Source organism: Serinus canaria, chromosome 17, assembly GCF_022539315.1.
Source record: "Serinus canaria isolate serCan28SL12 chromosome 17, serCan2020, whole genome shotgun sequence".
Lineage (NCBI taxonomy): Eukaryota > Metazoa > Chordata > Aves > Passeriformes > Fringillidae > Serinus > Serinus canaria.
In genome coordinates, this window is record NC_066330.1 from 1,338,580 (window position 1) to 1,353,637 (window position 15,058).

Here is a 15,058-nt window from a genome sequence, read left to right on the forward strand (position 1 = left end):
AGTGGCTTCAGATGCTCTTATGTTACTTTATTACTCTACATTATATATGACCACTGTCGGTATAATCTGAAAACAATAGAAACATGAGGCAGTTTTCTTGTACATGGATTTCCTTATGTCATTGCCTGTGTTTCACGTCTGGACAGAACATTCTGCCTTTTTGTGTGTGTTCCTGTAGCAGTTGGAGCTGTGGAACATGAGCAGGTTTTTTCCTGCATTTTAAATGCGAATAGAATTGTGTGCTGTTGTGTGACATTTGTATAGGAGGCTAAGAAAAGCCTCATTCAGTCATTGCTTTGCTTTATTATTATTGTTGTCTTCCTTGTCTGTCAAGCAGCAAGCATCTCTTTAAAAAGCACACATAACATTTACAACTAAATGGCCCAATTTTGTTTCACCTTCTTTATGGTGTAACTGTAAGTGAGATGCTTAAACATGGTTGTTCAACATAGGCTTTCACAGGAGCTTAAAAGATAGCTGTGAGTAGTTGACACACACTGCTCAACCTGTCCTTCCTTTATTATTCTGTCCTTTTCTATGTCCCATCCTCTTCTCCATGTGAAAGCAGGTAGGAAGGTAAAATCCCTAAAATTAGGGATTCCTCTGTTAAAAGTGATTAAAATAGTAAATATTGCTTTGGTTGCCCTCATTTTTAATCTGAATGTCTGTGCTGCTTCCTTATGGGTCTGTTATGCATAGGTCTATTAATGCATCCTCCCCAGTTTTTATGTCAGAGCATTGTATTTATCCTGTTTCCTCACTAGCATGTGTGAGTATTAACTGTCTGACATTCTGGTATCATTGAATACTTACTATTTGCCAAATTTGGGATGCTAGTCTTTCATCTTCTAAGAGTAACCTCAGGTTATTTTTAAACTGAACGTACTATCCACTGCATTTTAACATACTATTTTCCATTATTAATATAGAAAGTATGCAGGCCCCTGGTAAGGAAAAGTCAAATATAAACATCCCTTTTCCAGTTTTTGCTGCTAAATCCGAGCAGCTTCTGTACAAGATATAATTTAAAAATGCAATAAAGCTGGAGGTTCTGCTTCTTCCAACTCTGCATAGCAATGGTGACCTCTTAAATATAATCAAGAGCCCATTTTGCCCTTGGTCTGCTCCAGTCTTGGGTTTGAATTGCAAATGAGAAATGCAGGATTGACCTGTTGAGAGGTCACTGTGGTGTGTGTAAGGTCCTTCTTTAATATGATAGTGGAGATTGAATGGTGCTCCATTTCCATCCCTTGTTCATTTGTGGTGCAGTATTTCAAAGCAACAGAAATAGTTTTCAGAGGATTCTTATGAGTGAGAGCAAATAATTGTTAATAGATACAGCCTAGTAGCTTTATTTTATATCTGATACAGTTCTTTTTTTTCTTTTTTTTCTCTTTCTTCTTTTTCATTTCCCTTTTTTTTTCTTTTTTGCAAAGGCTGCCTTTTTCCATCTCACCGACTGTGGTGGTCAAGTCTCTCTGTTAGTGGCTCATTTGAAGCTTAACTGCATAGAATTAGGAAGAGGGAGGAATATGAATGGTACCGTCCTCAACTTTCAGTCAGGAGAATGGAACTTACTGAAAGCTCTGCCTAAGACAATTTGTATAAATGGTTGGGCACTTGGCATTAATATATTCAACATTATTTTAGTTACTAGAGCCCTCTGTGGCTCCAGTTAATGCCTGGTATTCTAGAAACAACTCATTTAGAGCTTTATAACACAACCTGCACAACATTCAAGACACTCAATATGTGTTTTGCTTCTCTCTAGCCAGTGTTTGCAGTCCGTTACAAAATAAGATCAGATTTCACTGTTTTTTTTAACTCCAATGTGTTTTCATTGAAGATAGAAAACAAACTTTTGTGAAGCAGATTTTGCTTTGATGAGTGAAGCTGTATTGATGATTTGTTTGCCTTTTGGTGATGTTGAAAAAATAGAGAGGAATCAAATAATTTCATTCTCATCTTTTATTAAGCAGTTTTTAAAAAAATATGTTGTGGTTTCATTGGAGGTCTGTGCACCAAACACAGTGGAAGTAGGCTTTAGGAACATGTTATCTTTTATATGCAATTATATCATCAGAGAGGTAGGGGCAATCTATAGCAATAAAAGCTCAAGGATTTGCAGTGATCGTTACACATCTGAGGGGATTTTGCTTAATGGTTTAATCTCTCTATCTTTCATCTCTTCCCATTCCCCTCACATCCAAACTTCTGTGTCCTTTTTCTGGCTTTTTGGGGATTTGCCTGGGAAGGTGCTTTGCTCTCCAATGCCTCCCAGCCATGTGCTGCCTTGGTTGGAGCCGCAGCCCCAAGGGCCTGCAGGGCTGGGAGCAGCCCCTGCTCAGCACAGGTGGATGGCCCTGGGAGTGCTGGAGCTTCGACGGCTCCAGGCACCTTCAGTGTGGCTCCAGCCCACAGAAATATGTAAATCTGGTTTGTGTTTAGCTTCGTTGCAAGGGACGGTGCTGCCATAGGCTGTGTGAGTCCCAGGCTGAGCAGATGGCTTGGGGGCTCACTGCTGGCTGCAGCTGGAGTAGGAGTTTGACAGACACTCAGGTTTCCTGTCCATGTCTTGCTTTGGGGCTCTTTGTTACTAATTCAGAGGACTTTGTTGTACCTTTTCAAGACAAGGTGGCATTGTGCAGCTGAAGGGCGGGGGGAAGAAAAAGTTTTTCTCTCTAGTTTGACCTTAACAAGTTGTTAATTCCCCATGATCCTTATGCCCGTATTGGGGAACCACTGCTCTACCAGCTGGATCTAAAGAGGGGTCTCAGTTTCTCTGTGGAGCAGACAAAGCCCCTTAGAAAGTCCATCCAGCTTTTTGTTTCATTTGACCTAAACACATTAGGTCAGTGTGTGTCCAAAGGAACCATTTCTAATTGGCCATCAGCTTACACAGCTCATTATTGTACCTGAGCGAGCCGGGGGCTTGCGGGCCGTGTCAGAGGTCAGGGAATCAAAGCCCTGCCGGTGGCAGCAGCCACCCTCAGGTCAGCCTTGCAGAGCTCCAGCCTGTGCAGCCTTCTCTCCATATTTACCCAGCATTATTTCCTTGGCATTGTTGCAGAGATGTAAGGTTTGGGGCCCGCTGTGATACAGACTGTTTCTCAACTCACTTCCAAACTCTTTGCTCCTTCTCTGATTCCTGGTGTCTTCAGGCCTTTGTCTTTTCCAAAATCTGTGTTAAACACCCTGCACTTGCCAAGTTCCTCTAACCTGGGCTGGTAGGTCACTTCACTTCTGGAGATGAGAACTAAAGTCAAAGCAAACAAAAAGTGTTCTGCCAGGCAGCCCTTGGTGTTGTACCCTCTCCTGGAGGCATATTCAGTGCACACAGACTCCAAGATGAAATGCAAAGCTAACTAAGTTCTGAGTTCCATCTCTCCTTGCCACTTCCACCAGTAATTGTTCTGGTATGGGTAATTCTGTGCAGTAATTTAATGGAATTACTGTGTTCATTTAGGTTTACAATAAGCAGAATGCCCTGTCCCTGCACTTCTTGAGTTCATTTCTAAAATAGAAAATCTGAGCTATGGTTTTCTTCTCCACATGCACTTCCTGGCTTTTGCGTGTTCAAGTCAGACATTTTATTGAATGTCCTGTTTGCACCACTGGTACTGGGAGGAGGGAGGGGTTAGGTACAAGCTCTGATGGATGAAATGTTTTATTCTAATGATATTTTCTTTTCTGTACTTTGGTGTTTTTTCCCCTAACATCCGAATTGTTAGTCGGCATTATCCTCTAGTGTCTCCTTTGTGCACCTTGCCCTCACTCAGGAGTGTTCCAGGCCATGCTATTCACCTTCTCCTACCACACAGGACATTGCTGAGAACGGGTGCGCGGCAGCGCCGGAGGAGCCCCTGCCAAGGACAGCACCATCGCCACTGGCTGACAAGAAGGACCCAAAATTAAGAGAGGACAGAAGACCAATCACAGTACATTTTGGTCAGGTAGGTTTTAGGGAAAGTTGTTCTCAATCGTGTGACTCAGCGAGAATAGTTCAGAGAAAATTCATGATAACAAATATGCCAAATGCTTCATTATCTTTAATCACTGAATTGTGCTTGTTTAGTTTTATTTCTGTTCTGTCTGTTTAAAGGGGATTCTAAACCCCAATTTTTCTGAGGTTTGCAGATTCCTTTTGTTCTGATGATGATTTTGAGGAAAATAAATGATGAGTGAATGGGGGGGAAACATAAATATTGTAGCAATTTTATAAACTATTTTGCAGCTGTTTTAGCATGCAAGGTGCTACAGCCCTCAGGACTGAGGGTACAGAATCTAAAACATCCCCTGTTATCTAGCCAGATCATTAGTGTCAATATGGGATGTCCAACTATTAAAGCATTTGAACATTCTCTGAAAATTAAATGCGATGAACTAAGATGGAAAAATCAATTAATAGCTTGTTAGCGTGCTCTGTATTCAGTATTGACAGCTGAGCTGTTCACGTTAGTTGCTGGTGTAATGTTTCTTTTGATATGTCTGCAAAACAGAGAGTTTGGGGGTGGGGTTTGAAGAGTGAGCTGTTTAGAAAATGTTGTAGTTGCTGTGGTTTTCATGGAAAAACATCCAGTGTTTATTATCCGCTTGCCAGTGTTCCCCTATTAAGTATAGGCTGACTCAAAAAATGACATGATTTGTGTTCACAGTTCTCTTTTCTTTTGCTGTATCTATTCTTTACACTGTTCTGACCAGAAAACAAGAGGGAATATCTGATTTTTTTCTAAGGAAGCAAAGTGTAAATTTAAAGCAGTTGTAAAACATTATAAAATGTGAAGCAAACCAGTTTTATAGAGGTGTCTATGAATAGAAATCGGTTGGTATGGCTGCACTGACTGTTCAGGTATTAGATGGGACTACCCGAGGTCTGATCAATGCTCAGAGCAATGTTGTCTGCATCATTTCAGAATAGATTTATTTTTTCAGTACTTTAACCAGTGTGCTAAAAGTAAGTTCTTGGAGACTTTTTAAAAACCATTCTCTTCCAATTAAGTATTTTGAGTAGAGACTTATTTTTCTGTTACTTTCAGTGTCACTACAGTTGAGAGAAATTGGGGCTACTGGAGGATTGCAGCCATCTAGCAGCAGGGACATGTTACATTTCATTTGAAGCAGTCAGAAATCAGATAATATTACAATTTATTTTCAGTTTTTCCTTCCAATTTTTGTGAACGATGGATGGTTCAAACATGATGGTAGATTAATAAAATATATATTTGACTGGGAAGTACAAAATTAAATTTGTGAGGTTTTTTAACAGTCACTTTCAAATTTTTTAACGATAACTTTTCTGTGTTGAAAGAATCACACATCAGCTTTTCTGACCCCTGGCTGTGGGGAGAGGCTTGCTGGCTAATGCTTATTGCTGTCATCACATTACAAATGCTGGTTTCCAAAAACCGATCTGACTTTGCAGTTGTAGGGCTGTCTGACTCAGCCTTCGTCCTGGCACAGGTCTGCTCTTCCTGATAGCCCAGTGCCAAAACAAAAATGAAATCATACGTTCATTCAAAAGGAGAAGATGTTCAGGTTTATGAAATATAGATTAAGGCTTTGGGGAGGAAAAAAAGCAGCAACATTTACTGTATAAATGGGAGATGGCTTCTAACTCGTGATTAAAGGCAGAGATTTTAATGTCACTTTTAACTCCGTCTAGAATACAGAAGGTGGGAACAATTAAAAAGGCACAAGAACTCTGAAATAAGGGCTGTTTGTACATTCACAGCTCTTCTAAACTGAAGAGGATGAAAGAGGCTTTTTTCTCATTGTCAGGGGCTCTCTCGGAGTGCAGCATTGTGCGGCTGGCAGCGAGGTTTAAAATGCATGCATGCGCTGGGGTCAGGGCCCGGCTGGGGCGGGCGGTGCAGGGAGCCCGGCCGCAGCGCTGCAGCAGCGCTCCGCCGCCGCGCGGGCCTTTAATTGAGACGTGCTGTCAAAGTGACAAACACATTTGCATACAGTCTATTTATTTTCCTCGGAAAGGTCTGCAGTCTGCTGTTGGTTGAACATTCTTAATCAGCTCGCTGTAAGTGAGCCGGCAGCGAGCTGTCCTGTGCTGGGTGCTTCTCTTCATTACATGACAGATTAGCTAAAGGGGGATGGGCTAGCGAGCCAGCAACAACCTTTAATTTTAACTCATTATCTCTCACCCTAGAGTGAGGGAGTTGCTGGCTTTTCCAAACACAGTTGTGTATCTGCAGTTGTTCGGCTACAAAAAATATCAGTGAAATATCTTGAAATGCCTGTAAAAGCACAGCCCCTCAGCTGACGGCTCACCAAAATTTGGCAGTAATTGGCTGGCTGGGGGAGATTCTGTATGTCTTGGCTCATCTTGGTGAGTGGTGATCAGGCATCATTGGAGAACCTTGTTTATTATGGAATTGTTTCAGTGTTGCTTTCTGCAATACTAAGACAATGTGGGGAAGCTCCCCTTGATGGTGAAAAGAAGGATTTTTAGCCAGATAGCCTGGGGCAGTGTAGTAAAGATCTAAACATAGTGTTCTTAGTAAGATACCACCGTGGAAGGGTGGGACCACTGCTTTTCCTGGGTGGCACTTTGCATGCTTTTCCCAGGGTGTACCTTTCTTATTGATCCCTGCATCAACCAAACGCAGGAACTATCACCACGGGCTCTGGGACAACACAACTGTACTCAACAAGTAGCAGGAGCAGTACAGACAGCTTAGAGTTTCATGGGTGGGGAGAAGAGGGAACAATTTTGAAGCCAAGGCCAAGATTCAAATGGAGGGTTTGTAGTACTGAGTAGTGCTCTAAGTCTGGGGGAAGAGTAAGGTTAATTTTTATGGAAGATCCAGTGCTACAGAGAACATCTCTTGTGGTGCTTGATGGACTTGATGATCTTTCCAGTCTTTTTCAACCTTAATGATTCAATGAATGTTCTATTACTTGCTTTCTTCTGGTTTGTTGTCTTAAAAGCTGACCAAAATGTCCTTAAAGCATTGAACACATGCTGCATATTCAGTTGCCAGAGCTGTCCTCAGGATCCTTCCCAGTGTGCCAGGCAGGGCAGTGCTGGAAGCCCCAGCCAGGCAGAGTGGGACACTAATGCAGGTGATTTGTGACTCGGGGGTTTGGGCTCTTGTTTCCATGCCCACACTTGTACCTTTTAGGTAGAACACATGTGTTTGTGTTGTCTTTCACCTGTTTGGAGAATAAACACTACGCAGTGTCACGGTGACTGTTATGAACAGGTTCCTTGTCCAAGCAAGCAGCTGTGGGGCTACTTAGGCAGGACCCACAGAGTTCAGACAGGATTGGTACCTGTGTCCTGTCTTCCCACCAGTCTGGGAGAGGTGGTGTGAGCACGCAGGATGAGCCCAAGGGCTTCAAAATCAAACCTACTCTTAGGAACATTCCTCTTTAGGAACTTTCCCACAGTCAGTAGCACCCATGATTTAGTACAATTAAACCAGCAAATGATAAGCTGCCAGAAACATCACTTATTGGGAAAGGGAATAATTTCATTAGAAGCAAGTGATCCTGGCAGTTCTGTACAGCTCTCTAATTGTGTCTGTTATAATTAGAATGTCTTTTGCCAGCTTAGCTGGGTTTATGTTTTCTATGGCTTGTTTTTATTTACCAGCAAATAGGATATTTAATTCCATTTATGCACCAAAAGGTGTAAAGCTTATGAAAATACAGAAGACTCTTCCACATTTATCTTTAGTAGAGAGATTCAGTCATGTTCCACTCTTGATGCAAACTACAGAGAATCAGTGCTCTGGGGACTAATGTAAATAGCTATGAAACAAATGGAAAATGCACTAATGTACTGAAGCAGCTTGTCTGACTGGGGAAAGGCTTCTCTGGGTTCTCTCCCTGGCTCATTCTGACTGCTGTTAAACTCTTGCAGTCCACAACATGGAAATTGCCGTATTATTTGCTGTTTTGAATCCTTTTGCTGTAAATGAACGTGTTCATTTTTCCTAGTCACAGTCTGCACTTGGACATACTGAACAAACAACTCTGCTTTGTAGGGCAGTGCTCTTCTTCCAGGAGATTAAACGGCATTAAGAGGTCAGGGGAGAGATGGGGAGAACACCAGCCAGCTACATTCCAGGAATGCAGAACTGGATCACTGAGGCCAGAGGCAGCAGAGGAGGGATTATCTTCAGGGTAAAAGGATGAAGTAGGGAAGGGAGGAAGGCTCCTTTGCCAGACCCTGTGACTCCCTTCACACCCAGGTGCATCGGAACAATAGCAGATTCCCCTGGATCACAGCAGGCATTGTGTGGCACTGAGGTAGAAACCAAAGGGGAAAGGGGAAAACAAGTTCATTTGCTAATATTCGTGTAACTGTATGCTCTGGTTGCAGAGCCAGCCCCTCCTCTGGCCACTCTGAGCTGCTTGGACAATAGCAGGGCCTTCATTAAGAAAACGAGCCTCCCTTCCACTCTTCCCCATGGATGAGCAATGGGGGTTCCCATTTCCTTTCTCTGGAGCCACATGGGGTTTCTTCCCTCTCTCCATTTGATTCTTTATGGATTTAGCAAAAGTATAAGTTCTTTAAAATGATTTTGTCTTCAGAAAGCTTATCTCTACCCTCATTTGTTCTCACTCCTTTCTTTGCCTGTTCATTTCAGGAAGGAATTCAGTGTTGCTCAGTACAAGTCACCTCACAAGAAAAACAAATGTCTTGGCCCAGAAGCACTTGTCTATCTAATGTCTGCTTGAGACCACTCAAATGTCCCATCAGGTTCTCAGGGGACATTGTTCTTAGTCAGAGTAGTAAAACCAGTGTCAGTGGACAAGACAGTGACACATTGGATTGAAGTTGTGCTTTGTGGTGTGCAGGATTAGCAGAGATAGCAATCCCTGTGGTGGCATTTAGGGAATGCCTGGCCTGGCCATGGCATTGTCACATGTGTGCCAATGTGTGACAAGTGTGAGCAGCACCTGCAGAGCGTGCCCAGGGTCTCTGCCCCTCCTGCACCTGCTCCCCAGGGCTTCCCAAGGAGCAGGCACAGCTGGGTTCTCTCCAGCCACTGCAGCAGGGGCCTGGTGCCTTGCCATGCAGGAATTCATGCTTTGCAGTGAGATTGTGGCCCCAGACTGCATCCAGCACATGTTTGTGTTCAGCCATGAAAAAGCACATTGCAGACTGTGGCTTTCAGTGTTTTCCAGCTGTCTGGGCTATTTGAAGCACTCCTTGCACAGGGATGCTGGCAATCACTGTGCTGCCCTGAGTACAGCGTGTCAGGGGCTGCACTGCCTGCACGTGTGAAGGGAAGGCTGGCAGAGCCGACCTCGCAGGCCCTGTGACGAGCGACAGCAGCTGTAACCTGTCTGCAGAGTCTCCTTGTTAGTCCTGTTCTGCTGAGGAACCCATCAATATCTCGTAGGGAGGATCTTGGTCCATTGCTGCTGGCATGTGGAAGGAGAGTTGTGCTTTATAAATAATACATACATAGAAAATAAATATATCAGTACATGCAAGGCTACCCAAATCACCTAGATTGACAACTTGAGGAGAGCTCACGGTGTCTTATGGGTGACTTGCTTCTCTATCAATGTAGATCAGTATCCAAAGGCTTCTTATGTATTACTTATGAAGTTGATATGTGCAGTTAGGCCAGAACTGTCTGAATTGACCTCTGGGCCATTGGATTAACCAGGAGATTACAGGGAAAAAGTATGTAAAACTTACAATTCTTCTAAATGCTGACCCCACTGTGACTGTTTGTTTAGCCAGGCATTTTTTAGATTGGCCCTTCAGAGCTGGGCTGATAAATAACACATAAAGCAGTTGTGAGTGCCAGGCTGCAGATAGAGGGTCTGTGTCTTTCTGTGGGTGTGTGGGGGAGAGTGTCCCCCCAGTTATTCAGCCTGGCTTGGTGAATGATGAAGGTGAGTGAAGCAGAGAGTCATTGCTGTTTATAGAATTCCTTAAATGAGAGACCATGTATTTTTTCTTTTTCTTTTTTTTTTTCTGTGCAAGTATTCCACTTGCTAGAGAGAAATAGCTGTTAAAAGATAATAAGGGATATGTCCATCTTCCAGCAGTTTAAATCATGCAGGTTACATGATCTCTTTGATTTGAATTCCAGGATCAGGACCACAGAAAGCCAATGTAAAGCTGGTAAAATGACCAGTTAAAAAGCACACACAAACCACTGTGGCTTTTTTCTTTAAATTTGATATTGTATTGCTGGATTTTCTAGTATTTTAAGTGAAAAATATATGTAGTTAGTTCCATGTTGACAATGTCCTTGAGGATTTGACAGTGAGATTTTCCAGCAGTTGCTCTTCGTTAGAATCCTGGTGGTGTTTAATAAGGCAGCCAAACTGCTGGCACCTCGGGCTGGTGTTTGTTCTCCGAGGGCTCGGGGCTGCTGCAGTAAGCACATCGACCAGGGCTGATCATTACAAGGGCGTACGCCACCATGAATAAAAATGTCACACGTTCTCCCATCTCACAGTGGTACAAAATGTCAGTCCTGTCAAACAGACATTGCAAGTAGCACTGAGCAGTCAGTACAAATTGGGAAACTGAATATTCCCCCAGCTTTCTGATATTCTTCATCTGAAGCAGAAGAAAAGCAGTTGTTAACCTATTAGCTGTGATTTTAAACTCTGCTGAGGTAGTAGATGGATTGGCTTTAACACATGGGTATAAATATATTCCTGGGGTTTGGGATTTTTTGTAACATGTCTCTCCATCCATGTATGTTGAGGAATAGACAAAATGAAAACAAACCACAGCGAAATGAACCTCATTTTGGAAGAAGTCCTCTGGAAAAGCAATCATCTCAGTGAGATTCTCTTTCAACCTCTTGCCAGTTTTACCTGTGTGAATAGCTGTACAAAAACCCTCCTTGCTGGTCTGCTGTAATCCAGAAAGGGCCTGCTTTGATGAGTTAAGGGAGTTTTCCTTCATGGCCCTGTCATTATGCAGCAAGGTTATGGAGACCTGGGGTTTTATTCTCCTTCTGGGCAAATGAAGTTGTGCTGCTGCAGGGTAAGGCCCACTGTGTGGTGCAGAGTCCATGGGATGTGTTCCTTCCTGGCTTCGTGCTGCACCAGCAACATCCCTGTGTGTTCACAGAGTTACCCATCTAGGATTGGGGACTGGATATTGTCAGTGTAGGATTCTGCTGTTACTGCTGGGTCCAGAAAAAAAAATCTGGTGCAAAATGTGAAGTGCAAAGTGGTGCCAAAATACCAAAAAAATAACAGGAAATTATACAAAGTCACCAGTGGTTGCCCGAGAGGACAAGGAGAACAGTTCTGTGTCACAGTATTTCAAAGAAATGGATTCAAAGTCCATTCTTTGTGTAAAAATTTCTTTGTTTTTTCTGGTACTTTCTCAGATCCGAAAGCTGGTGTGTGTTTAGAGTAGTGAATCGTGATGAATGAATCCACTGCCCAAACAGTGGTAAGTGCTGGAGCAAATTGCCAAGGAAGGCCCAGTGAGGATCAGGCCTGGGGAAGCTCTGCAGGGACCAGAGCAGAGCAGGTGGAAAAGGGATCAGCAGAACCCTGGTCTGCTCCTGCCTTGTGTAGTTACTGTCTGCAGCATGATCCTTTGTTATCCAGGGCCTCACTTCATGGGAGCAAAATGGAAACAACATGTGTGAGGCTTCTTTGAACCAGAGTGACTCTAAATTGAATTAAATATTTTGTGTTCTGCAGGCACCTCTTTGCTGTGGAAGAGGTCCACAGTGGTGTTCTCATGGTTTTAGGATTTTGGCTTTAGGCATTGCTGCATTTTTGCCAGACTTGTTCTACCTTCCCAATCTGCAAATGTGGCTTGAAGAATGAGGCATCCCTTAAAACATGGAGATTATTTTTATCACAGGACCCAGCAGATTTCCATTGAAGTACTTCAGAGTGTAAATTAAAAATATATGCTGTAAAGCATACACTGTTCCTGTCATCCCAGTTTGTGAGCTATTCATATGGGAGCATGTAAAAAGCAGAGTGTGCTGTGCAGGGATCTGGCTGGATAATAAAACAGCTGCCTCGTAGATTCCGTCTGCTTTCTCTACTGAATCTTTTTAGGTACCAGACATTTTTCAGTGTTGTTATTTTCTCCCTTTTTTTTTCTTGAATTGAGTGTTCAGTTGAGTCCAGCGTGGTCTCCCAAAGTCAGCACTTCAGGTCTCCTGCAGCCTGGTGTGTGTGTGAGCCTGGCTTCATCCAGCACAAGGCATCTCTCTCCCATGGCTGATTGACTTTAAAGTATTTTCAAGCCAGTCCTCAATTTTGGAAGGAAATAAAATATTCATCTAGAAGAGCTTTGCTTTGGAAATTATTGGAAACACCTTCACTGCCAATTGAGAAATACTTCTTTCTCCACATACTAACAAACCAGTTCTTATCTGGTGGTGTTTGCTTTAAGCATTTCCTTCCAGTTGCACTTGTTGCTGCACATGAACTAGCACCTCTGATTTACTCACAAGGCTCTGTTTTGAATACCACTTTTAAAAAACCTCAAAAGACATCCACAATTCGTTTGAGATAATATTCTGCTCACAAGCTGTTACGTCACAGACCAAAAATTATCCTTTTGTAATGTTTTCTCTGGTATAAAACCCTAAATAACTGTATTGTGAAAGTTCCTTGGGTATAAATTAGCTATTTTATGAGATGTGGGATCTATAATTTTTAAATAATATTTTGATAGTGTAAAAGTGAATGTAAGATTTTTCTTGTTCCAGCATCTCATAGCTTAAGTCACTTGTCTGATAATTAGCAAAGCAGTGCCAGATCCGCAGTCATAAAAATGGCTTTCTGCAAATTTTCTGTCATGTTGCTTCAGAAGTATTTAGAACAAGACGATTAAGCAAATATCCAGAGGAAAAAGGTATGCTGGTAAACAGCTATTGGTGAGAAAGTGCTAATTTAGACATTTCTCCCCTTCACAGAAAAAGCTATAGTACATATTTTTAGGACCATACCTGGAATAGCAATTTAGCAGCTTTTAGCACTGCAGCCGTGTGCTGGTTGGTGCCCATTCCTCCCTACAGCCCAGGTAATTAAGTTGATATTCCAACACAGCTTCACCTGCTGACCTTTTAGAAACAATGTGTTTTGCTGCATTAACAAATTAACTTCAAATCAGTGGCTCTCCCAGCAAACACCCGGGTTTTGAAGGTTGCTTATCCCACTGCAGTGACAGGCAGGAGCACCAGCAGTGGCAGTGCAGCTCTAGGAAAGCCCCTGTTCCCTGGGGGTGCCTCCCCTCCACCCTCGGCCTGCTCCTGCCTATGTTCACAGCCCTGTCCCTGCTCAGTGCAGAGAGCACTGCTGGCCAGGGGCAGTTCTGTCTTAGCCTGCTCTGAGATCTCCTGAGGCTCAGCAGTGCACTGTGTGGTGCAGCACGTACAAACCTGCCACCAAACTCCATTGCTGGGAGCACTGCAGTGACAGCAGAAATTGGAATTGGAGTGTTGGGTTTGCATGTGTTGCTACAAGCACTGAGGTCACAGTTCTGAGAGTTAACACGATGCTGGTTAGAAGTCCAAGAGACAAAAAAGTTTCTGCACCTTTAATCTTTTCCCAAAGCAGCATTTGTATGTGTCTTTATTGTGGAAATACATAGAACTATATTTTGATCAAAGATGAAAACTTAATCATATGTGATATTTAAATCTCAGCTGCAAAAAATAATCTAGTGACAGGGTAAGGATATGAAAGAATTGGCTTCTGCAAAGGAGTAGTTTATTATAATATAAATATGTAGAATATTTGTAGTGTGTTCATTTTCACTTATACAGAACTAAAATAATATTTACACAAGTAGTTTTGGGTTCTAGGCCATCATGATTATTTAAGGCCTGATTTGTTGGTCACTTAGGAGTAAAACCCAGGACAGGATCTGAGCATAAGCTCACCTTTAAGTGCGTGAAAAGTTTAACTAAATTGGGGTTTTTTTCCATGCTCTTACATGTCTGGTTTGAGGCCTTCTCCATAAGTTTTCACAAGCACTAAAATCACTCAAGATTTTAGTGAAAGTGGTTTTGAGTATCCTGGTTTCCATTTGCATAAATGTAGCCTAGAACACTTGGACCTCGAGGTCCAAGAATCCATCCTGAACATCTCTGTTGTGTCAGTCCATTTTGGCTGTCTGGTGCTGTCCCTGCTGCCTTTGGTGTGGCAGGAGCTGAGTCCAGCCTGGCGTGGGTACCTGTGCTGCCAGGGCACATCGTAGGCCATGGGGTTTGTCTCTGCTTTGGGAAAACAAAGTAAGAAAAATGGCATTTTGTGAGGTGAGTATGAAGGTAAATCACGTGCTGTCACATGCTCATGCTGCTTTTGCCAGGACATCAGAGGTGTTTCCATGCAGGTGACTTTAATTTAGTCTCCACTTTGCTGCAGCAGCACAGACTCCGCCCGCCGCGGCCGCCGCCCCCAAAGATCCAGCGCTCCTCCAGGCCCGTGAGTAGCTGGGGATTGTTTCACTGCCACAGCTTAACACTGCCTGAGTTACGCTCTTTGTAGCACCACTAAACCCTGGTAGTTTGGATTGTCGAGCTCTGCACAGAAGCCGTGTGTGAATTATGCTCCTAAACTGCCTTCTCTCTGCTGCGGCACAGCCCTGGGACCCGCGGTTGTTCTGCTTTTCTCTGGCGAGCCCTGCAGCTCTCGGGCAGCTCTGCAGGTAACTGGGGCTGCTCTGGCCACCTCTGGTTTGACTGTTGCGGTGGTTTCTTACACACAAAACCCTGCTAGACTGGCTGGTGGAAGTTTTTAGCCAGTGAGCTTTTGAAGACTTGCACTGAACTCAAATCTGAAAGGAAGCAGAAGTCTGAAGACATAATATTTATTCTCTGCAAGTTATGCTTTTAATTAATTTGGGATGCCTAATTCTTCTCCATGTATGAATAGACTTGAAGAGAGCGAGGTCGATCTTTGGCAGTAGAACATTGGTGCCATGTTATGGATGACATGCACTGGGTAATTCCATGGTGTAAAAGAAGGCCCAGCAGGTTGGCCAGAGGAGGAGACTCCTCCATGGAAGAACTGCAGAGAAATTACTGACAGTGCAGTGCCTGTACGTGTTAGGTAGGGATTCCTTATCCCAGCAGTT

At 43.2% G+C, this 15,058-nt stretch overlaps 1 protein-coding gene across 10 annotated transcripts in view; it reads left to right on the top strand.

Annotated features, from left to right (window-relative positions):
* Window positions 1-15,058, top strand: part of DENND1A (DENN domain containing 1A) — a 147,205-nt gene that overhangs the window by 118,675 nt on the left and 13,472 nt on the right. For 4 of the 10 annotated variants that reach the window (XM_050980851.1, XM_050980844.1, XM_050980842.1 and 1 more), the window contains 2 exons: window positions 3,822-3,953; window positions 14,347-14,406. In XM_050980851.1, the coding sequence (XP_050836808.1) occupies window positions 3,822-3,953; window positions 14,347-14,406 (192 nt within the window). The remainder of the gene's footprint in view (window positions 1-3,821; window positions 3,954-14,346; window positions 14,407-15,058) is intronic. The other 6 variants (XM_050980852.1, XM_050980847.1, XM_050980846.1 and 3 more) reach the window with 2 other exon arrangements.